The following is a 23114-nucleotide window of genomic DNA, read 5'->3' as shown; positions in this document are numbered from 1 at the left end:
CAGTGCTGTACACATCAAAGTGGACAGCTTTTTCAGCGCTAGTGCACGGAGAAAGGTATAGAGGCCATCCCATGTCCACTAGGTGGCGTGCTGTCCTTTCTGCAGCAGCTGATGGACAGAAATCTGGCGTTCAACACAATTAAAATGTATACTGCAGCCATTTCCTCCTGTCACGAAGGCTTCGGTGACAGAACAGTTTTTAATCACCCGCTAATGAAACGTTTTCTAAAAGGTGTATTGAGACACAGACCGGTGTCACGCCCACTAGCTCCACAGTGGGACTTGATGATGATTCTGCAAGCCCTGATCAAAGCTCCTTTCGAACCTTTAGATCAGGTTTCAATTAAATTCTAGTCACTTAAAACAGCACTGCTGTTAGCTTTGACATCTGCAAAGAGAGTGAGTGATTTATCTGCGCCTACTGTTGCCCCGTCATCAGAATCAGAATCAGTTTATTATTGCCATGTCAATGAACGAGGTTCACAAACTAGGAATTTGCTTCAACATAAGGTGCGAATAGTAATAAAGTAAAATAAAGTAAAAATGAAAACATTACATAAGACATAAGACCTGTGTACACCCACAAATAAAGTAAAAATGAAAACATAACATAAACATGTGTACACCCATACAATAGAAAACAATTAAAAAAAGCTTAGAAAACAGTACACATGGAGTATTCAATTATAATACAGATGTAATGTGACCAAAGCAGAAATTATGAGGTAGCATTATGAGTGTTCAGGAGTCCAACAGCAGAGGGGAAGAAACTGTTCTTATGGCGGGAGGTTCTGGTCCGAATGGACTGAAGCCTCCTGCCTGAGGGGAGTGGTTCGAACAGACCGTGTGCAGGGTGAACAGGGTCAGCTGTGATCCGACCTGCTTGCCTCACAGTCCTGGAGATGTACAGGTAGTGGAGGGATGGAAGGCTGCAGCCAATCACCTTCTCAGCTGAGCGCACAACACACTGTAGTCTCAGTCTGTCCCTAGCAGTGGCCCAGGCGTACCACACCGTGATGGAGGAGCTGAGGATGGACTCGATGATGGCCATGTAGAACTGCACCATCAGCTTGGCCGGCAGCTTGGCCTTCTTCAGCTGTCGCAGGAAGTACAGTCTCTGCTGGGCCTTCTTGATGAGGGAGCTGATGGTCGGCTCTCACTTGAGGTCCTGGGTGATGGTAGTGCCGAGGAACCGATAAGAGTTTGCAGTGGTGATGGGGGTATCATTACAGGTGAGGGGGGGCAGAGGGGCTGTGGCTTTCCTGAAATCCACATTCATCTCCACTGTCTTCCTGGCATTGAGTTCCAGGTTGTTGCGGCTGCACCAGGACACCAGCCGGTTCACCTCCCTCCTGTATGCAGACTCATCACCGTCCGAGATGAGCCCGATGAGGGTGGTGTCATCTGCAAACTTAATAAGTTTCACAGAGTCATGGCTGGAGGTGCAGCAGTTGGTGTACAGGGAGAAAAGCAGGGGGAAAGCTCACAGCCCTGTGGAGATCCTGTGCTTACAGTCCGAGTGTCTGAGACAACTCTCCCCAGCTGCACGCACTGACTCCGGTCTATCAGGAAGTCTGTGATCCACCTGCAGGTGGAGTCAGGTACATGGAGCAAGGAGAGCTTGTCTTGGAGCAGAGCAGGGAGGATGGTGTTAAATGCAGAGCTGAAGTCCACAAACAGGATCCTGGCGTAGGTTCCTGGAAAGTCCAGGTGCTACAGGATGAAGTGAAGAGCCAGGATTCATGCCTCAGGATTCAAGCTGATGGCAGTTCAGCTGCGCTCAGACCTAACTAGGGCATTAACATAGTACTCGAGTAATCTACACATCGATTGCTAGGACATCTATCGAGGTTAAAAATGTTACGTCGAGTATCCGTGGTGACGTCATATTATGTGCCCACCGTATGACCGTAGGGGGCGCTGTTGCACTGTTGCAGGTCACACCGGGTCCAATCCACCGAACCAGAACCAGTTTCGGTTTAAGTGTCGTTTTTGACGTGCTGCATGTTTCTTCACGTTTGTAGTTAAATAATAACTAATAGTTTAGTTTTTCCTGTGACTTATTTGCAGTATGATAAATTGTAGGAGCATAATATACGCTCCCAATGTTTTGTTGGTCTTTTTTTGTTGTAAATAATTACCTTTTTTGCGGTTTTATTTATTTATTTATTTTTGTATCTTGAGATCTACGACGTCATCAAATACTCGAGTTCTACTTGGGTTTTATTATGTTAATGTCGAGTTTAAAAATTATATACTCGTTCAACCCCTAGACCTAACCCAGCTTTTATGCCTAAAAACATCACAAGCTCATTTAAATCGAGAATGATAACGTTGGAGGGGTTCTTTCCTCCCCCCCACAAATCAGAAGAAGAAGCATCTTTTCATCTCCTCTGCCCTGTGCGTGCGCTGGCATGTTACATAACACGCATGGCCACACTGCGTCAGACTCAACGTCTGTTTGTACATTATAGAGATGTCTCTGCAGGTTGCCCGTTATCCACCCAGTGTCTGTCACACTGGCTGTGTGAGGCCATTTCTGAAACTTATAGAGCATCAAGTTTAGAGCCTCCTGACAACCTCAGAGATCATTCGACCAGAGGAATTGCATCTTCGACAGCTTTGCATAATAGTAAGACGGTGCAGGATATTTATATGGGGGCCGTGTGGTCATCGCCTTGTTTATTTATTCGCTTTTATCTGTGTGATGTTTCGGCTTGTTCCATGGCCCATTCTGTCCTCAGTGCCTTAGAATGAATCTTACTGTTTTCATGGAATTTCGTTTAAACTCACATCTGACTGCATGAAATTACAGTGTGAGATATTAATTATCAGTCACAAGTTTTGTGACTGCTATTTTTTTGTTCTATTATTACTAATCAGTTCATGACTACTGTTACCAATCAATTCATTTGGTTACTAATCAGTTCATTTATTATTAATCTGTTCATATTGAAGAGCTGTTGATCTGCTCTGTTCACTGTTTTCAGCCTTCCCCCTTTTCCCCGTCGAAAACTTTTTCTCTCCGGGGCGCTCCTGTACATGGAACGCGTAATGACGCAGCGCGCTTCTGTACATGGTGCGCGTAATTACGCAGCGCATAATTATGCACATAGAAGGCTGAGTGATGAAATGGTTTTTGGTGCAAGCGGGCACTTCATATTGTGTCTGAACGAACCCAGTGAGGCATAGACTACATCCTGCTTTGCCTTTAACCCACTAGCGAGGGCCTTAAAGGGCGAAGCCTATACGAAATAAACGTTGGTTACGTACTGTAACCCCAGATTTTATGAGTATAGGCATAGCCCTTTAAGCTCTGGGCCTCACTGGTTCCAAATGGCTGAAGAAAAAGCTATTTGGGAGCCGATTACCCGCTCTCAACGTAATTTATACAGACCGGGTGAGGCCCACACAACAGGTGGGTGTGGACTAAAGTTTTCAGTGCTACGCTTCGCGTGACGGGATAAAACCCACTAGCAAGGGCCTTAAAGGTCTACGCCTATACTCATAGAATCTGGGGTTACAGTACGTAACCAACGTTTTATATGGGATGCTGTTTGTAAAGTTACACAGTCAAAAATTAACAGTAATATTTTGGTTTATTTAGCCTTTAATAAGAAAAAAAATAAAAAATTAAATTTAAATATTTAGCTAGTAAACAAAATATTTAGGTGCAAATTAAATATATAATTTCCAAGTTAAATATTTATTTTCAAAACCAAACATTTAAATAAAATAAATATTTAGCTAAATATTTATCTAGCAAGTTAAATATTTAACTTGTAAGTTAAATATTTAGGTCCAAGTTAAATATTTAGTTAGTAAATTAAATATTTAGTTTAGGAATTAAATGTTTAGCTTAGAAATTTAACGTTTAGTTTGGAAATTAAATATTTAGCTTAGTTGATAAATATTTAGTTTGGAAACTAAATGTTTAGTTTTGAAAATAAATATTTAGCTTGGAAATTAAATATTTAATTTACACCTAAATATTTAGTTTATTAATTAAATATTTAACTTGCACGTTAAGTATTTAGTTTTAAACTAAATATTTAGGTTGTAAATTAAATATTTAGTTTGGAACTATGACATTTATAAATGTATGAATAACATAATATGACTTAAAAAAAAAAACCTTTTTTTTCTTATTAAAGGCTAAATAAACCAAAACATTGCTGTTAATTTTTGACTGTGTAACTTTACAAATGGCATCCCATAGTTTTATTTTCCACAATTAATAAATTTGCCAATGTATTCAATCATCTTTATTTACTTTTTGGGTAATGTGATGAAGTTATTATCTGGTTAAATAAAGGAAGCCAAAACTTCTAAACTACTTCCAAACTTTCCTGAGTTCATCTTGTGGCAGGTGGAAGAGTAGAGCAGGATCTGCTTGTTATTCCTCCTCCGTTGAAGAAGAAATAATGCACTGTGCAAGCAAAAGGGATTGAGAGAGCTCACACGCAAAAAAAAAAATTACCTGGGTGCTTCTTGATCCCCTTTTAGAGTAAAGTATAATTAGCTGCGCGCTGTATTTCTGCAGCCCTGTCCTTGTGTTCGTGCTGTTCTTCAGTTCTAAAGGAACACCAGAGATACAGGGTGTAGATGTCAGCTCAAAAACAAACAGGAATAAATGAAACTGTTAGCTCTTTCCTCATAAACATGATTCAGTTTTTAAAAAAAAGTTGAAGTACACAAGATGTTTGTGCTGGAAAGCATTTAATTTATTTTGCCCTCATTATGTTTAAACTCATATTCGCAGGTTCGCATTAATTGAGATTCTCAGTATAATAGGTGAAGGGCACAATCCTCTTGTCTTTCCATTACAACACCTCTTATTTGCTCTCACTTTATCTTTGTTGCCTCTTGACACAGAGTGGGGATTTAATAAGCACGCTTATTCATCCCTGATGTTTGTTCCATCAGTGCAAATGAAACCTTGGCTCCGGTAACTTTGCTTTTACAATTACTGTATCCTGCGGGAGCAATTTAACGTGGCTGCTGCCAGCCCTTAAAGAAGACAGACACGCTCGGCTTCCTTTGATCACACCTCACACTCCCCCTCTTCATGCACACACAAACAGCCAAATAATGTAAAATATAGGTAAACACAGTGTAAACTGCAGATATTCACATTCACATGAAAGTGGCACACGTCAGCAGCTTCTTCCTGACAATAAAGGCACGGATTGGAGAAACCAAACGAACCTTTTGCGTATTCAGTATTGATGTCATGCTTATTATTTCTGACTTGTTTCAGATACATCCAGCAGATCAGAAAATGTCACTGTATTTGATTAGCATTTATCCATCAGGAGCTATGAGCACACCTTGGCCACAAATAAAAGGCAGCCTTGAAGTCTTTTGCAAGGGGCCACATTGCCCCCGAGTGGTGTCTAGATTAAATTCATTCCTCGTGGAAGAACAAAATCACAATTCTACAATTGGTTTATTTGCCTCTTCATTTATTTTTTGTGATAATGTCTTTGTCTGCATCTATGTGTATGTTTGTGAGTCTGTATGGAAAGCTTTGCCTTTGAACATTCGACCGACCCCTTCAATGTCCATGCTTAAAACCTGCCTGAAAACGTATTTTTACTCATCGGCCTTCAACCCACCTGAGACTTTTTTTAACTTAATTTTCATTGGTATTGATTTTATCTGTTTAACTTGTCGTTTTAATGTTTTGAATTGAGTTTTAATTCACTATTGTGTACTTAGCTTTGTCACTATTTTTATGCTTTCTTTCATCTTATTTATTACTGATGTTCAGCACTTGATTTCAGCTGTGGCTGGCGTTAAAGCGTTTTATAAATAAAGTTGATGATGATGATGAGGGGGATGTTAGCAGGATATGGCTGCCGCAGCCAACTGACATTAAAGCAACACAAAAATGTCTATGACTCAGTCAGTTTTACAAATATTGAGCCACAATTTGGTGTAGGAGTAGAGGAGATTGATCTTTAACACATAGTTTGAGCACTAATAGTCTGAGTACGATATTTGTTTAAAATATACTATTACAGAGCAGTAACTATTTGCAGTATCCCAAAGTTCATAGTCAATAATCCAGGTATAAAATCCAACAATGTTCAGTCAGATCATCTGGATGGTTTCTTTTTTAGCTGAGACGTTTCATCCTTCATCCAAAGGACTTCTTCGCTAAAAGAAAGCTAAAAAAGAAAAAAGAAACTGTCCAGATGACCTGACTGAACGTTGTTGGATTTTATGCCTGGATTATTGAGCATGAACTTTGGTGTTTAGAAAAACTTGACTGTCTCAGAGGAGTTGAAGTGGGAGAGGACGGGCCCGGGAGGCCATCTTAGTATCAGCAAACCGTTTTTTCCACTATGGAGTGTGCTGTTAGTGGGAATCTGTTGTGTTTATTGGTGGATCCTCAGATCGAAGAAGTCCTTTGGATGAAGGACGAAATGTCTCAGCTTAAAAAATAAACTGATCTGATGGCCTGACGGAACATTGTTAGGTCACAGCCCCTCTGCCTCCCCTCGCCCTTAACGATACCCCAATCATCATCACTGTGGACTGTTATCGGTATCACAGCACCACCGTCACCCAGGACCCAGGACCTCAAGTGGGAGCTGAACATCAGCTCCCTCAAGGCTCAGCAGAGGATGTACTTCCTGCGACAGCTGAGGAAAGCCAAGCTGTCGGCCAAGCTGATGATGCAATTCTACATGGCCATCATCGAGTCCATCCTCTGCTCCTCCATCACAGTGTGGTACGCCGGGGCCACTGCCATGGACAGACACAGACTGCAGCGCGTCATGCACGCTGCTGAGAAGGTAATCGGCCGTAGCCTCCCATCTATCCATGACTTGTACGTCTCCAGGACTGTGGGGCGAGCAGGTCGGATTACAGCTGACCCTTCTCATCCTGCATATGAACTATTTGAACCACTCCCCTCAGGCAGAAGGCTTCGGTCCATTCGGATCACAACCTCCCACCATAAGTTCAGTTTCTTCCCCTCTGCCGTCAGACTCTTGAACACTCATAATCCCATTACTGTATAACTCTGCTTTGATCACTTTATCACTGTATTTTAACTGCACTACTCCATTTGCACATTTTTTTCTGAGTATTGTATTATATTGTATTGTATTGTATTGTTTTATATTGTATTGTATTGTATTGTATTGTATTGTATTGTATTGTATTGTATTGTATTGTATTGTATTGTATTGTATTGTATTGGTTGGTGTACATATGTTTTCTTTTATCTTTTATATTTTATGTGCACCTTTATGCCGAAGCAAGTTCCTAGTCTGTGAATCCTGTTCATTGACAATGGGAATAATAAATTGAATCTGAATCTGAATCTGAACTTGCAGTACATGCTGTTAATCGCAAGGTAAAATATGACTGGACATATTTTATGTAACCTCGCAGGAAATAATCATTGGATTTACATCTAGAACAGATTAACTTAACATATACATTTACTGTGCACTTTGCAACTAACTGACAATAGAAAACTCAATAATGTCTGGCTCATTAACATACGTGGAGCTAAGATTTGATGTGGTAGTAGCTGAGCATCATCTTCAACTCATACTTGGATCACTACACTTTGCGTCACACTTCTAATTCTTGGGCATTAACTCTTTGCCTCAACCCTGTTTGTCTGTTAGCAAAATATCTCGTGAACCACTGGGCAGAATGAAACTCTCAGTAAGTATTCATTGGTTGTACATCTACAAATGACTAACTGTTGGAGTCACTGAATCCAATAACCGCCAAAGCTAATCAACCTTCGTCAAGAGAAAATGGCTATAACTTATGCAAATCTTCATATATTGAACTAAAGATTGGCGTGGTAGTAGCTGAGAGTTTTAAATAACCCATATCACGAGCATGAGATTGTGTATGATGTATTATTCAAGATTTATCTAAAAAAGGCTCCATCGTTTCTAAATCCAAGATGTTAGTTTATAGCTCTGGCATGAAAGGTGTAGGGCAGCATGTGCTCCTTGAAAAAAAAAAAAGTTTGGTCATTTATGGTTTTTAGCTTTCAGTCAAGACCAAAGCATTAACAATGGTATGAAATGGTTAGAATTTGTGCTGCTTTTCCAGGTCACTTCACAATCTAATAAAGATTTACTTAAAGGGAAATGTCAAATTATAATACGTCCTCATAAAGTATAACATCCTATTTAAATACAAGGAATGTGACAGTGATAGTTAAAAAACAGCTTGATTTTGTGGAAAAACAAGCCCAGGAAGTGAAAAAAGTTCACTTCAGTCTTCTTTGTCATCTTGCGCATGTATGGTTATTAAATAAATTAGTGCTTTCAAAATGTGGCTTACATTATAAAATATATCTTTCTAAAATAAATGTGTTAACATTGTTTACTATTAATTGAAGTAATGAACAGGATGCTTGGTTTGTAGTTAAAAAGGTTCAAGAACAGCACCGGCATTGTATTTGCTCTTGTTATATTATAAAAAGACTTTCACTTGGCTAGAAAAAATAACAATCTTAATGGAGCCATGAGGCATTGAAACTGGACCGCTATATTTATTGCCAATTATCATCTCTCAGACAAGAGGTCATCTTGTTATTAATTAATCATATTTGACTGCAGCTACATCTGTGGTGACACTTTAATTTCAGAAGCCATTATTGCTGCTGAAGCATCGACTACACTAAGTCTCTCTCATGATCCACAGTAAACACAGCATCCTGTAGTGAACGCTGATGAAATCCAACACGTATAATTAACAGGATGGACATATGCTTCTCTCTGCACTTGTTGTGATCATCGTGTATTTAATTTGCTGATAAATCAGATAAGTGAGATAAAATAGGATGTAAATGATAGTGAACAAAATTAGGGAATGGCTTTTTTGTTGTTTTTGAACAAAGAAAATTGTGATAATATAAAGGCATATGTACAATATATGTACTGTGTATATGTATATGCAAGTAGTATTCTTCTTTTAATAGCATTTGTGTTTCTGTTTAACAGTAAACTTTGACATTATATATATATATATAAATCCCATAATCCTTTGATGTGGTTAATTAAATTTAGCAGGACATTGACAACAAAACAAACTCAAACATAATTGGTCCCAAACTGATTTCCTGTTCAAACTCATGGAGCTTGACAGAGTTTCCACAATAATGTCCACAAAATACTTTTGCCATTCTCAAGAACTGGGATAAATGGGTGCTTGAAATTGTCAAATATTATGTGTTGTATTTCACATATTTGCAGTGAATCAAACTCCCAAAACAGAGGAACTGAAAGTAACAGACTCCAACAACTCAGGATTAGGTGATATTTATTTACAGTGATGGTTAGGCAGGCAGCACGGTGGCACAACTGGTAGAGCTGCTGCCTCTCAGCGAGCAGGTCCCTGGTTCAAACCCCGGTCCAGGGGCCTTTCTGGGTGGAGTTTGCATGTTCTCTCCGTGCATGCTTGGGTTTTCTCCGGTTTCCTCCCACAGACCAAAAACATACATGTTAGGCTGATTGGTAACTCTAAATTGTCCATAGGTGTGAGTGATAAAGTGAATGGTTGTTTGTCTCGTTTGTCTCTATGTGGCCCTGTGATGGACTTGCGACCTGTCCAGGGTGTACCCCGCCCCTCGCACAGTGATTGCTGGACATGGGCACCGGCGACCCCCGTGACCCAAGATGGAACAAGCGGGTAAAGAAAATGGATGGATGGATGGATGGATGGATGGTTAGGCAGGAAACAAAGGGAGGATCTGGAAAGGATGGAGATAGGCAAGTATGGTATCCAGAATGAGAACAAAATCCAACATATCAAAATATAGGCTATGCTGAAGCAGTTACGAGTGTTCAAAAGAAACAAGAATCACAACAACAAAACTAACTGAAAAAAGAGGGAAACCGCTTTATCTGTAGAAAAAAAAAACTTTATTTCATCAACTATACAGATCAGTATCCTGATGCATGCTCAATAATCCAGGTAGAAAAATCTAAAAAAGTTCAATCTGGTCCTCTGGACATTCAAAAAAAACCAAAACAAAGCAAAACAACAAAAAATGTAGAAACGTTTCGTCTCTCGTCCGAGAGACTTCTTCAGTCTGAGGTGCTGTATTCAGCTCAGTCTCTTAAATAGCACCTTCTCAGAGTGGATCAACCAGTTTTGCTGCTGACAACCAAAACCAGCTGATCACATGCTCAAGAAGGACCATCAGCCTAACAATGGATCATTAGCACACTGATGGCTGTGTATTATTCACAGAGGGCTGAGTGATACTAGCAATCACAGCATTGTAAGAGGGGGACAATTGAACACGTAGGCCTCCACCCCTGTTTAATGATGGACAGTTTCTTTTCACAAAGATGGCCTCCTTTACTCCTCTCTCAAACCATCGTTCCTCTCTGTCCAGGATGTGAACACCTTCATCCCTGAAAGAGTGACCGCTGGCCTGGAGATGAGTGTAGACCGCAGAGTCCTGGCTTGATGATGTTGCTCTTCTGTGCTGGGCCATCCTTTTGGCCAGTGGCTGTTTAGTTTCCCCGATGTAAGACTGACCACAGCCCTCCTGACACTGAACAGCATACACAACATTACTCTGTTTGTGCCGGGGGACTGGATCTTTGGGATGAACCAGTCTTTGCCGTAATGTATTTTGGGGTTTAAAAGCCACTGGGACGTTATGTTTAGAAAATAAACGTCTCTGTTTCTCTGATACTCCCTCAACATATGGAATGACCACTGGTCTGGGTCTGGGTTTCTCCTTTTCACCTGTTGGCTGAATGGAGTCCTGTTTGGGTTTCTTCTATGCTTTCAGGAAGGCCCAGTTAGGATATCCACATTGCTCTAGAGCCTGTCTTGTGTGGGATTTCTCCTTCTGCCTGGCTCCTGAGCTAGTGGGGACGCTGTCTGCTCTGTGATACAGAGTCCTGATGACTCCTAACTTGTGCTCCAAAGGGTGATGGGAGTCAAACTGCAAATACTGGTCTGTGTGGGTGGGTTTGCGGTACACCTCAGTTTGCAAATGTCCTCTATCAGAGACTGAGACCTCACAGTCCAAGAAAGCCAACTTGCCATTTTTTTCATCTTCTCGTGTGAACTTGATGTATTTATCCACAGAGTTGATGTGGTCAGTAAAATGTTGGACTTCCAGAGATTTGATTTTAACCCAGGTGTCGTCAACATACCTGAACCAATGACTTGGTGGTGTCCCTGAAAAGGACATCAAGGCTCTCTTTTCTACCTCCTCCATGTACAGGTTGGCAACAATAGGAGAAACTGGAGACCCCATAGCACACCCATGTTTCTGCCTATAATATTGCTCCCCATATGTGAAGTAGGTTGACTGCAGGCACAGTTTCAAGAGTTGACACAGTTGTTCTGTGGAAAGTGTGGTCCTGCTGCTCAGAGTGGTGTCTGATTTTAATTTTAAACTGACCACCTCTACTGCATCATCAACAGGAATGCACGTAAAGAGTGATGTGACATCAAAAGAGACCATTGTTTCATCAGTTTCCATGATGACATCCCTCACCTTATCCACAAAGTCCATGGTGTTCTGTAAGTGGTGTTCTGAGCTGCCAACTAAGGATCTGATATACAGATCAGGCTAAATACAGAACAGAGAAGATTAAAATAATAGCAAGGGGTGCAGAAAAGTTTCTGGGATTTAAAGCGGTGTCTTGGGAAAACATTAGCAAAGGGCTGGAAATAGATGGGAGACCAGGAACATTGGGTGATAAACTCACATGTTAATACTACAGAGGAACGCCAGAAGTCTTTGTTGCAAATGGACAGGAATTTAAGATCTATGATGAAATATTTGAAGAAAAACAGAAATAATATTTATACAGGAAACATAGTTCAAATCAACATTAGATTTTGTAATTATAGGGTATGATGTCATATGGGGTAGGTAAGACAAGAATGGAGGAGGGTGTGGAATATTTATAAAACAAGGAATGCAGTATCAAATATTAGGAAAATGTATAGATTTAGAATAAATAGTGGTTGAAATATGGGACCCGATCATTAGTCGAACCTCAGATCCAGGAGGAACTATGTGGGTTCCATCCTGGCCGTGGAACACTGGACCAGCTCTTTACCCTCACTAGGGTCCTTGAGGTGTCATGGGAGTTTGCCCATCCAGTCTACATGTGTTTTGTGGACTTGGAGAAGGCTTTTGATCATGTTCCTTGGGGTACACTGTGTGGGGGGGTGCTCCGTGAGTATGGGATTAGGGTTCGTTACTATGGGCTATTCGGTCCCTATATACGCAGTGCAAGTTTGCTTCACATTGCCAGTAGTAAGTCGGACCCCTTCAGGGTGGGAGTTGGTCTTTGCCAGGGCTGTCTGTTGTCACCAATTCTGTTCATAACTTTTATGGACAGAATGTCTCAGTGCAGCCAGGAGGCAGAGGGAGTCCAGTTCGGTGGTCTCAGGATTCAATTTCTGCTCTTTGCGGATGATGTGGTCCTGTTGGCATCATCGTGCTGTGATCTTCAGCTCTCACTGGAGCAGTTCACAGCTGAGTGATAAGTGAAGAACAGCATCTTCAAATCTGAGACCATGGTTCTCAGTCGGAAAAGGGCGGGTTGCTCTCATCCAGGCAAGGGTGAAGTTCTGCCTCAAGTAGAGGAGTTCAAATATAGTATCTCGGGATTTTATTGGTGCAGCTTTTGCAGTATAGTTGCTGTGGAAAAAGGTAATGCACAGTATTTGTGTTATTGATTTGTCAACTGTCATTACAAACTGAAGATCTTTACCATGATCTTTACTACACTTTTCATTTTGACCAATAGGGGGCAGCATCATAGGCATAATGGGAAGCATCAGTCTGACGTCACGTTGCCCCACCCCTCTGACAGAAAATGGCTGCCACGCAGAGCGGCTATAATAGCTTTCTTTTCTAAGCAAGGGCTTATACAGTTCTCCCGTTGACATTGCGTCTTTACTTTTACCAAACAAACATAATGTTCAAAAGGGCGAAAAAAGCAAACTTTCGACGGAGGAATGATTCCGACGAGGAGGAGCCGATGGAGAGCCATTCGCTGGCGCCCACATCGTTCGGGCCTGTCGTGGAAATCCCGTTCATGGAGACCTGCAGCTTCACCGCAGCACCGAGCAGCGCCGATAATAGTTACAGCAACGGCTTTTTGTCGAACAACATGAGAGCTGTCAAGAAGGAGAAGAAGGTTAAAGATGTTCCAGTTGTCCTGCCGCCCACGAAAGCCAGTTTGCTGAGTTTTGACGATGACGAAGGTAACGATGCTAAGATGGCTAACCTGCAGGTTATCCGTTTTACTACACGTTGTTTATTAATGACACAAACTTCGTTTTTATTAGGAATCACTCTTGTGTCCGCCAGCCTAAACTTAGATGCTGTACACATGATGGATCTGAGAATTACCACTAATATGTTTTGGTTATGTGTCAACAGACTGCTCCGAGGTGTTCAGGGTAAAGAAACCCAATCACAGCAAGAAGATTGTTAAACAGCTCAAGAAAGAATACAAGGAGGATTTGAAGAAAGGTGGACCTACCACACAAGAAACCAAAACAGGTGAGAGTTCACATCAGTTAAATTCACATCATCGAGAGCATTATATTTAAATACACTCTAACAGGGTTGAAGATGTATTTAATGGTGTGGACGTTTTTAACTGTAGTATATTTCTGAGGATAAAGCAGGTTTTTGTGACTCATGTTCTCAACATATGGCCACTTTTTACATATCTGTACTAGACATGGACTGGAACCAGATTCTGACAGTATTAGAACTTTCAGTTTCAAGGTATTAAATTAAATCAGCAATGTTGCAACGACTTTACCAGATACTTTTCTGATAAGGTAGAGTTGGTTAGGTCATCCACCCCCCAGTCCACAACTGATCCTTCTGTCTTTGTCCCTTGCTCAGCTGTCTTCAAACAGTTTGAACCCATTTCACTCCCATTTCTAAACAAAGTCGTTGGTCAGATGAAACCCTCCGGTTCCCCCGCTGACCCCATTCCTGCATCGTTTTTCAAACAAGTTCTACCCATGATTGGACCCTCTGTTCTTACTATTATAAATAGTAGTATTGTGACAAGTGTGGTTCCCGATGTTTTCAAACATGCAGTAGTTCATCCGTTAATTAAGAAACCTGGACTTAACCCTTCGACTTGCTCAAATTTCAGACCAATCTCAAAACTTCCCTTCCTGTCCAAAATCCTGGAGAAAATAGTTTTCATTCAATTAAACAAGTTTTTGAATGAGAACAGAATCTTGAAAATTTTTCAGTCTGGTTTTAAGCAACTCCACAGCACTGAAACAGCATTAGTAAGGGTTTGTAACGATATTATGATCTTAAACGATTCTGGTCAATTTGTGGTACTTGTGCTCCTGGACCTTACTGCTGCTTTTGATACTGTTGACCACAGTATCCTTATATCACGGCTGGAACAGTGGGTTGGGATCACAGGTGCTGCATTAGAATGGTTCTGCTCATACCTGAGTGGCAGGAGCTTCTGTGTCAAGGTTGGTAACAATGTATCTGCCTCATTACCTCTTTCATGTGGGGTCCCACAGGGTTCAATTCTTTAACCCCTTCTGTTCTCACTTTATTTGCTCCCACTGGGGTCCATCCTGAGGAAACATGGTCTTTCATTCCATTGCTATGCTGATGACTGCCAGCTCTACCTGCCTGTGAAACCAGCAAGGGTTTGCTCCATTCACCCGCTGTTAAAATGTCTGGATGACATTAGGGCCTGGATGGCTTCAAATTTCTTAAGTTTTAACAATGACAAGACCGAAGTCATTGTTTTTAGCCCTAGCTCAACTGCCACCACTGATCCTGTCAACCTGGTCTCTCTTCAGCCATATCTAAAGCAGTCTGGTAAAAATCTCGGGATGGTTTTAGACTCTGATGTTAAGTTTGACAAACAAATCAACTCTGTTCTGCAGAAAAGCTTCTTCCAACTCAGACAGGTAGCTAAACTCAAGCCATTGTCCAGACCCGACCTTGAGAAACTAGTCCACGCCTTTGTCACGACCCGATTGGACTATTGCAACGCACTGTATGCTGGGATCAGCCAGGCCTCCATCTCACATCTTCAGCTTGTCCATAATGCTGCTGCTCGGCTTTTAACCAGAACTCGTAGGTCTGAACATATTACACCGGTTCTGTCCTCCCTTCACTGGCTCCCTGTTCGTACGAGGATAGTTTTTAAAATTCTTCTGCTGACCTTCAAATGCCTAAATGGCCTCGCACCCCTTTACCTCTCTGAGCTTCTGGAACCATACATTCCCTCTCGGGCCCTGAGATCATCTGATCAGCTGCTTTTGGCTGCTCCAAAAACAAGACTGAAGCTCAGAGGAGATCGGGCTTTTTCAGTCATGGGCCCCAAACTGTGGAACAACCTGCCCCCCAACATCAGGCAGGCCACCTCCCTTCCTCACTTCAAATCCCTGCTAAAAACACATCTGTTCTCTCAGGCATTTCATACGGTGTAAATTGTTCTAGTGTTTTTTAATCTGTGACCTTATGTTTTAAATGGTTTTATTAATTCTTCAGTTATTATCATTATTAGTGTATTGTATATATATGTTTATATATTTTTCTCTTTAATTTACTCATTGGTGGTGGTTGTTGTTGTTGTTGTTGTTGTTGTTGTTGTTGTTGTTGTTGTTGTTAAGCACTTTGATAACAGGTTCTGTTTTAAATGTGCTCTATAAATAAAGTTGACTTGACTCACATGATGGAAAAACTGTTACTACTGCTGCCAGTTATTTCATATTCCCTAATAATGATCATATAATAGAATATTATTACTTGATATAACCTTTACTTGTATGTATTTTATTACCCAGATAAACAAGGAGACTGAGAAAGTACAAGTAAAGATGTTAGATATGTTTACTTGTAGGCCATGTACATGCTTACTTATTGAGCATGAACTTTTGATGTTGGCAGACAGTTTAAATTCATTGTCAACTTTTTTCTGCTCTTATTGCAAACTTTAAACCATTTCATGATCAGCTTTTTTGTTTGATAGTTTTTCCTCCATGACACTTGGATCAAGATTGAAATATTTATTCACAATGATCAAATATGAATATAAATAGTATTAAATGAGCTGAAATCTGTAAATATAATAATTTCTTTGAATAAAATGGACATTTTAGGGAAGAAATGTGTCAGACTGGCAAACAAAGTAATTTTAAGTTAATTTATACTTTGCAAAAGACTTCCTGTACTATAATTTATTAAAATATACCCCTAGATAACCCCTCAATTGAAAACATTGAAATGACATAAAAGCAAACTAGAGAAAAGTTTTTTTTAATGATGGGACTTCGTTAGAAAACTCTATACTGTGTATCTAACAAGGTAAAATCAGGTCCTCTGGATGGATTCTTCTGTGCCAAAGTATACTGTGTACTTTTACAAAGGTCATATACTCAATATACTTTGTACTTTTACTAAGTTCATGTACACACTGTACTATGTACTTTTACTAAGGTCATGTACACAGTAACAGTATTTGTTATGGCTCCTTGGACTGATGAAGTCCTTTGGATGAAAGACGAAGTGTTTCAACACAAACAACATGTCCACGAGGACCTGACTTAACTTTGTTGGATTTTTATCTGAATTATTGAGCATTAATTATACTGTGTACTTTTACTAAGGTCATGTACACAGTATCAGTATTTGTTGTGGCTCCTTGGACTGATGAAGTCCTTTGGATGACAGACAAAACATTTCAACACAAACAACACGTCCAGAGGACCTGACTTAACTCTGCTGGATTTTTACCTGGATTATTGAGCATGAAGTATACTGTGTACTTTTATTAAGATCATGTACGCACAGTACAGTGTACTTTTATTAAGGTCGCATACATAGTATACTCCGCTTTACCTGAAAACCTTTGCGAAGTGACCTATATGCTGGAATATTCTCTCAAATGTGTGGTTTGGGTGAGGGGTACTTGGGTAACTTCTAGGTGTAGTACAATTTGCAGTCAGAAGATTTGCTTCTGCTATAATTATTATTATCATTATTATTAAGTATTATCAGCAAGTTCAGGAGATGTAAAGTGTGGCTGCAGAAACTGTGATTAGTTTTTATATAGAAACAATGAGAACTCCAGAAATCGACAAACAAATGTCAAACTAAAGATTTGCTGTTGATGCTTTAAAGTTTAGCTGTTTTAACATATTAGTTGTGCTGGACATATTTGTAAGCAGAATATCAGTAATCTTCTTGATCATGACTATTGTGTGCATTATTTTTGTCAGACGCTTCATTTCAACCTCTGGCTGCCATTAAAGAAGAAGTTCTCAGCAGAGCGAGCAGTGAACAGGGCGAGGAGGAAATGGAGGTGGATAGTGCTGATGAGCAGGAAGAAGAGACACGTGGTGGTCAAATATCAAGGACCAAGAACATGGGAAGCACTTTCAGCACACTGTCCTCCCTTGGCAGCTTAAAGCCAGGTAATGTAAAGAAACTAAACCCCCTTTTTAGTGACTGGAAACTGCTCAGTGGTGCAGCTGACTTGCGTAGTAAAAAAAAAACCTCGGCACTTCTGTGGCTTGTAATGGGAAAAGGCAATGAGTTTGAATGTTTTAACACTTTCAAAATAAATCCCAAATCTAATTTTAGGATTAAGTCTTACTTATTGTTATTACTATGTATGTCCTGCAATCCTGGGAGACTTTCTTGTACTGCGTTAGCATGAACAAGCAACAAACACCTGCGTCTCTCTGCCTCAGGAGAAATCCCTGATGCAGCATTTATCCATGCTGCCAGAAAGCGTCGCCAGCTGGCTAGAGAACTGGGAGGTGAGACACCTCTGATGGAGGCAGAAGCTCAAAACAAACGTCTGGCACAAGAGGACAGAGATGGCAGCGACGACGAAGATGAGGAAGAAAAGAGGATTCGCTTTAGTGGAGTCAAGAACAAAACCCAGAGGCAGAAGATAGCTGAGGAGATAGGTAACATGTTACATGGTTTGTGGACTTTTCCAGTGCTTTCAGTTGTTTGCTTGTGTGATGTGGACTTCTCTTTGATTCTACTCAGGTATTGAGGGAAGTGATGATGAAGCACTGGATACAGGTCACGATGAAGAGGTGCGCCGTTGGGAGCAAGAGCAGATTAGGAAAGGAATCAGCATACCCCAGGTAAGACGGACTGAATCTTAAGTATTCCGTTTTTGTGAATGACTTTTGGAAATAAAACCAGTGATCTTGTGGAATCGGTATTTGCATTTTTAACGTGACAGATTTTTTTTTTCTTTAATATGTGAATTTAAACAGTCACAAAAACAGCTGGTTGAATAGACTTGTCAGTCTAGATCAGAGGTCTGCAACCTTTATGATCAAAAGAGCCATTTCTGCCCCTTCATTCACTAAATTAAACATGTCCAGAGCTACGATTGACACTATCAACTGGTGGCCCGTGGGCCACTTTAAGTTTATTAGAGGGGGCTTTTCTGGCCAGTAGGTGTGAAATTGTAACATTTATTGATATTTTTTTAAATTTTGAGACAAAATAAAAGACTGGATTCCATCCATCCATCATCTTTACCTGCTTCTTCCTTTTCGGGTCATGGGGGACTGGTGCCCATATTCAGCAGTCACTGTATGAGAAGAGGCGAGGGACACCCTGGACAGGTTACTAGTCCAACACGAAAGACTGGATTCTTGTAAAGAAAAAAATATATATTATTTTTGTCTTTTTTTTATTTTATTTTATTACTAAAACGATTAATTGTGCAGGCATGTGATTTATTTATTTATTGTGACGAAATTGCGTATCCTATTTTGAAGAAATTAAGCATAAAGTTAAAGGGAGTATAATTTACTCTATGTATTGTTACTAGTATCCACATATTTGCAAAGGAAATGACAGGAAAATTGCTAAAACTATTTATTTGTTGTTGTGGGTATAAGATCCTATAAAATTCAGTTTGAGGTTAGTTTTTGTCAAAGTTTGAACGAGCCACTGTGGAGGGACTAAAGAGCCACATGTGGCCCCAGAGCCGCAGATTGCAGACCCCTGATCTAGATGATAAAGTTTCTCTTCTCTTTTTCCCATTTTATCTTGTACATGTTAAGCATCGAATGCTAACAAGCCAGGGAAAGATTCCTTTAAGGTCTTTTTCATCCTTGTTTCTTTAAAATATTATTTTTGATGACAGATTGGTTGTTATATATTTAACTCTTAGTTATAGTTGAACAGTAGCAGTTTTGTTAATCATGGCTGTAAAACAACATTTTTCTTGTTTTGGTTACATAGGTTCAAAGCAGTCAACCAGAGGACACCACGGTCTACTACCAAAACAGCTATGAGACCCAGCCCTTTGGTTCCTCCTACACCATGCCTTTCCCCTACAGTGCAGTGGCTCCTCAGACTGGCAAGATGCCAGACACCTCTGATAATGGCTCTGTTCAGTATGGAGCCCCACTTTGTGATCTAACTCCAGTGTCCATTGATTTGGTAAAGAAACGCCTGCAGGATAGGTAGGTTGGGTAGAAAACCAAAGCAACGCCAATTATCAGTCCTCGGCGCTGCCTCAGTGTGCTGTGGTTCTGATGACCCAGCAAAGACACCTACACAAAAGAGAGGCACAAAATATAATGGCTCAGATGCATTTAAAAATCTAAATGTTTTTTCTTATAGTTCATGTTGGTTGAGTTCTGATCCTCTCCCCAGTTAACACACCCTTTCTTGTCGTTTCCTCCTCGTCATTTGTCTTTCAGGCTCACCCAAATGCACGCAGGCCACAACGCAAATGTTGATCGCTACAAACAGATTAAAGAAGACCTAGCTGCCTCTGAAAGTTCCATCCAGCAGCTGGAGGGTTCATCCAATGATAACGCAGATCAATATAAATTCTTGCAAGAGATGCGAGGGTATGTTGGAGACTTGCTTGAGTGTTTCAGTGAAAAGGTAAGGGAGAATTTAAATGTGGTCTGATTAGCTCTTTGCTGTTTTGTGTCTGTGATCTGGGAACTTGATGTGAATTTTAAACGGATTGCAAACTAACATTCGTAATAAAATGTTAAATGAAGTGTAACTTGACATGAAGAGGTTTTTTCGATTAGCATTGTTGTTTTTAGGTCCTGTTATACGATTTCAACCAAGCTATGAGAGTGCAGACCTTTCAGGACGGGAGCACACTTTATGTTCTTCCCAACTGCATTAAAGAGAAATAACTTGTGTTATATCAACATGCAAATGTCATTTCTGTTTGTGATTGATTTATTGTTACTTATGGAAAATAACTGGAGCAAAAAAAAAAGAAATAGTAGCCTTCCACACGTCCTGTCTTATAAAGATGAGTCCAGACAAAGGGAGATTAAATACTGGACTCAAGCTTGGTTTGCATGTGCAGTCATATACATGTGCAGACAGGTCAATGTTGTCTTGATCTCACAGCAACAGATTAACAACTTCATGAAACTAACAAACCGTTTTCTGCTTTACTTCGTCTTTTTATGACAGTGTAAACATGTCTGGAGCACTATTGTCAGTGTTGGGTAAAAACCTGCCCCTCCAGTGGATTCACTGTAAACAGCTTTGAACATGGCCTCTAATTTGATTTACTATCTTAAGTTCACAACTCTTTAATGATGCAGTTTGTTTTTACCTGACACTAATAGTATTTTGCGTCCAGAGTTGTGTTGTCCATCATTTTCCTCTTAGTCCTCCTGCATCCCAGACATCCCAGTGACTCGGAGTCCTGCTGTTGTTGGGTCAAAGGTCACAAAAAGCATCATATTTTTCAGGTGCCTGCTGTCCTGGAGCTGGAGGCTGCCATGCACCAGTTACTAAGACAACGGGCCTCGCGACTTGTCCAGAGAAGACAGGATGATATTAAAGATGAATCGTCGGAGTTTGCAAGCCTTTCAAGTCAGTCCATCTTGAAGGTTTTTATAATTTATTTGAACGGCCTCGTTAGTTCTCTGTACGTGTGAGAACGTGTGTGCGTTTGATAGTTTTTTAAACCATACTGCCATCATTAGTGTCCTTGCAAGCATAATTCTTGTTAAGTGGCATGGTTTTTTTGTGGGTGAGTGGATTGGAAATGTTTTTATTAAAGGAGCCGTTTGAGTCTCCCAGCTGGGTGTTTGTAACTTGGCTCGTTTAATGAGCCACAAAGTAAAGCTGTGGAAACAGATCTGTAGAGATTGCCGTCTAACACTTGTGCTGTAACTAAAGTTACAGTCAGGTAAGTGAATAGAAAATAAATATAACGGAAAAAAGTGTTAAATATAAGAGGTGGGAAAGATTCAATCTTTATTATAGCTTGTTAGTTTTTTTTTCAAGTGTATATGTTGTTATCTAACATTTTGTGCTATTTTAAATTTGATTATTCTTGTGGTGTGCTGGTATATTCCGGAAAAAAAAATAGGTTTAATGATTTCATAGACGTATTGGTTTTAACATTTATCCTTGTTTTTGCAGATAAAGCTGTCATGGCTCCTAATCTAGACTCATTTGGTCGAGACCGAGCAGCAATCCAAGAGCCCAGTCGTCAGAGGAGGATAGCAGAAAGAGAAGCACGACGGTAGGAAGTTCTCTTGTTCAAATAAAGTTGCTTGTGCTTTTCTTGTGCCACAGCTTGCATGAAGGCCTTTTGTACTTCACAAAAATTGATGTTTGCAGCTACAGTGAGGAAAATAAGTATTTTAACACCCTGCGACTTTGCAAGTTCTCCCACTTAGAAGTCATGGAGGGTTTTGAAATTTTCATCTTAGGTGCATGTCCACTGTGAGAGACATAATCTAAATCAAAAAAATCTGGAAATCACAATGTATGATTTTTAAAATAATTTATTTGTGTGTTACTGCTGCAAGTAAGTATTTGAACACCTGTTAAAATCAATGTTAATATTTGGTACAGTAGCCTTTGTTTGCAATGACAGAGGTCAAACGTTTCCTGTAGTTTTTCAGCAGGTGTGCACACACTGCAGTAGATCTTCTCTAGATCAGCCAGGTTTCTGGGCTGTCGCTGAGAAACAGAGTTTGAGCTCCCTCCAAAGATTTTCTATAGGGTTTAGGTCTGGAGACTGGCTAGGCCACTCCAGAACCTTGATATTCTTTCTACAGAGCCACTCCTTGGTTCTCCTGGCTGTGTGCGTCATTGTCATGACCCGTCTTCAATGCTCTAACTGAGGCGAGTGGAATTAAGACCAAAAAGTTATATTTTGGTCTCATCTGACCACATAACTTTCTCCCATGACTCCTCTGGATTATCCAGATGGTCATGGGCAAACTTGAGACGGGCCTGGACATGTGCTGATTTAAGCAGGGGAACCTTCTGTGCCATGCATGATGTTAAACTATGACGTCTTAGTGCATATGTGTCAAACTCAAGGCCCGGGGGCCAAATGTGGCCCTTGTTGACATCTTATCTGGCCCCCAAGATTATATTTTAAATATAAAATACTTTTATCACTTAAAATTTTTCAGTAATATTTGATTATGATGTCAAAAGTGCAACAGAGAACGTCAAATGAGACCACTCAAACTCTTTTCGAGGAACCTGCAACCAAGAAAAGAGGTTGGGTATCTAACTTGAGTTAATGTAGATTCTGAAACCGGCCCTTAGTTTGAAAAAAGTTTTATTTTGGCGCCCTTTTGTAAGTGGGTTTGACACGCCTGTCTTAGTGTATTACCCACAGTAACCTTGGAAACAGTGGTGCCAGCTCTCTTTAGGTCATTGACCAGCTCCTCCCGTGTAGTTCTGGGCTGATTCCTCACCTTTCTTAGGATCATTGATACACCACGAGGTGAGATCTTGCATGGAGCCCCAGTCAGAGGGAGATTGACAGTCATGAATTCTTGCTGATTGGCAGGTGTTCAAATACTTATTTTCAGTAGTAACACAAAAATATATATTAAAAAAATCATACAATGTGATTTCCTGATTGTTTTTTTAGATCATGTCTCACAGTGGACATGCACCTAAGATGAAAATTTCAGACCCCTCCATGATTTCTATGTGGGAGAACTTGCAAAGTTGCACGGTGTTCAAATACTTATTTTCCTCACTGTACGTCTAGTTTATCTTGTGAGCATAATAACTTGAAAAATAAAGGAGGCACATACTTTCATTAGCTGCATATACGATATATATATATATATATATA

At 40.3% G+C, this 23114-nt stretch overlaps 1 protein-coding gene across 1 annotated transcript; it reads left to right on the top strand.

Annotated features, from left to right (window-relative positions):
• Positions 1-12843: 12843 nt before the first annotated feature.
• paxbp1 (PAX3 and PAX7 binding protein 1) lies at positions 12844-21519 on the top strand. The gene is made up of 9 exons (XM_037687387.1): positions 12844-13236; positions 13415-13537; positions 17257-17451; positions 17731-17952; positions 18038-18138; positions 19256-19479; positions 19720-19909; positions 20749-20889; positions 21428-21519. The coding sequence occupies exons 1-9, from the start codon at positions 12948-12950 to the stop codon at positions 21452-21454; spliced, it is 1512 nt and encodes a 503-aa protein (XP_037543315.1). The 5' UTR covers positions 12844-12947; the 3' UTR covers positions 21455-21519.
• Positions 21520-23114: the final 1595 nt, after the last annotated feature.

The sequence above is a fragment of the Nematolebias whitei genome, chromosome 14, assembly GCF_014905685.2.
Source record: "Nematolebias whitei isolate Nwh7 chromosome 14, NemWhi1, whole genome shotgun sequence".
In the NCBI taxonomy this organism is placed as follows: Eukaryota; Metazoa; Chordata; class Actinopteri; order Cyprinodontiformes; family Rivulidae; genus Nematolebias; species Nematolebias whitei.
The sequence above is the reverse complement of the archived record's forward strand: the minus strand, read 5'-3'. Positions and strand labels throughout refer to the sequence as shown.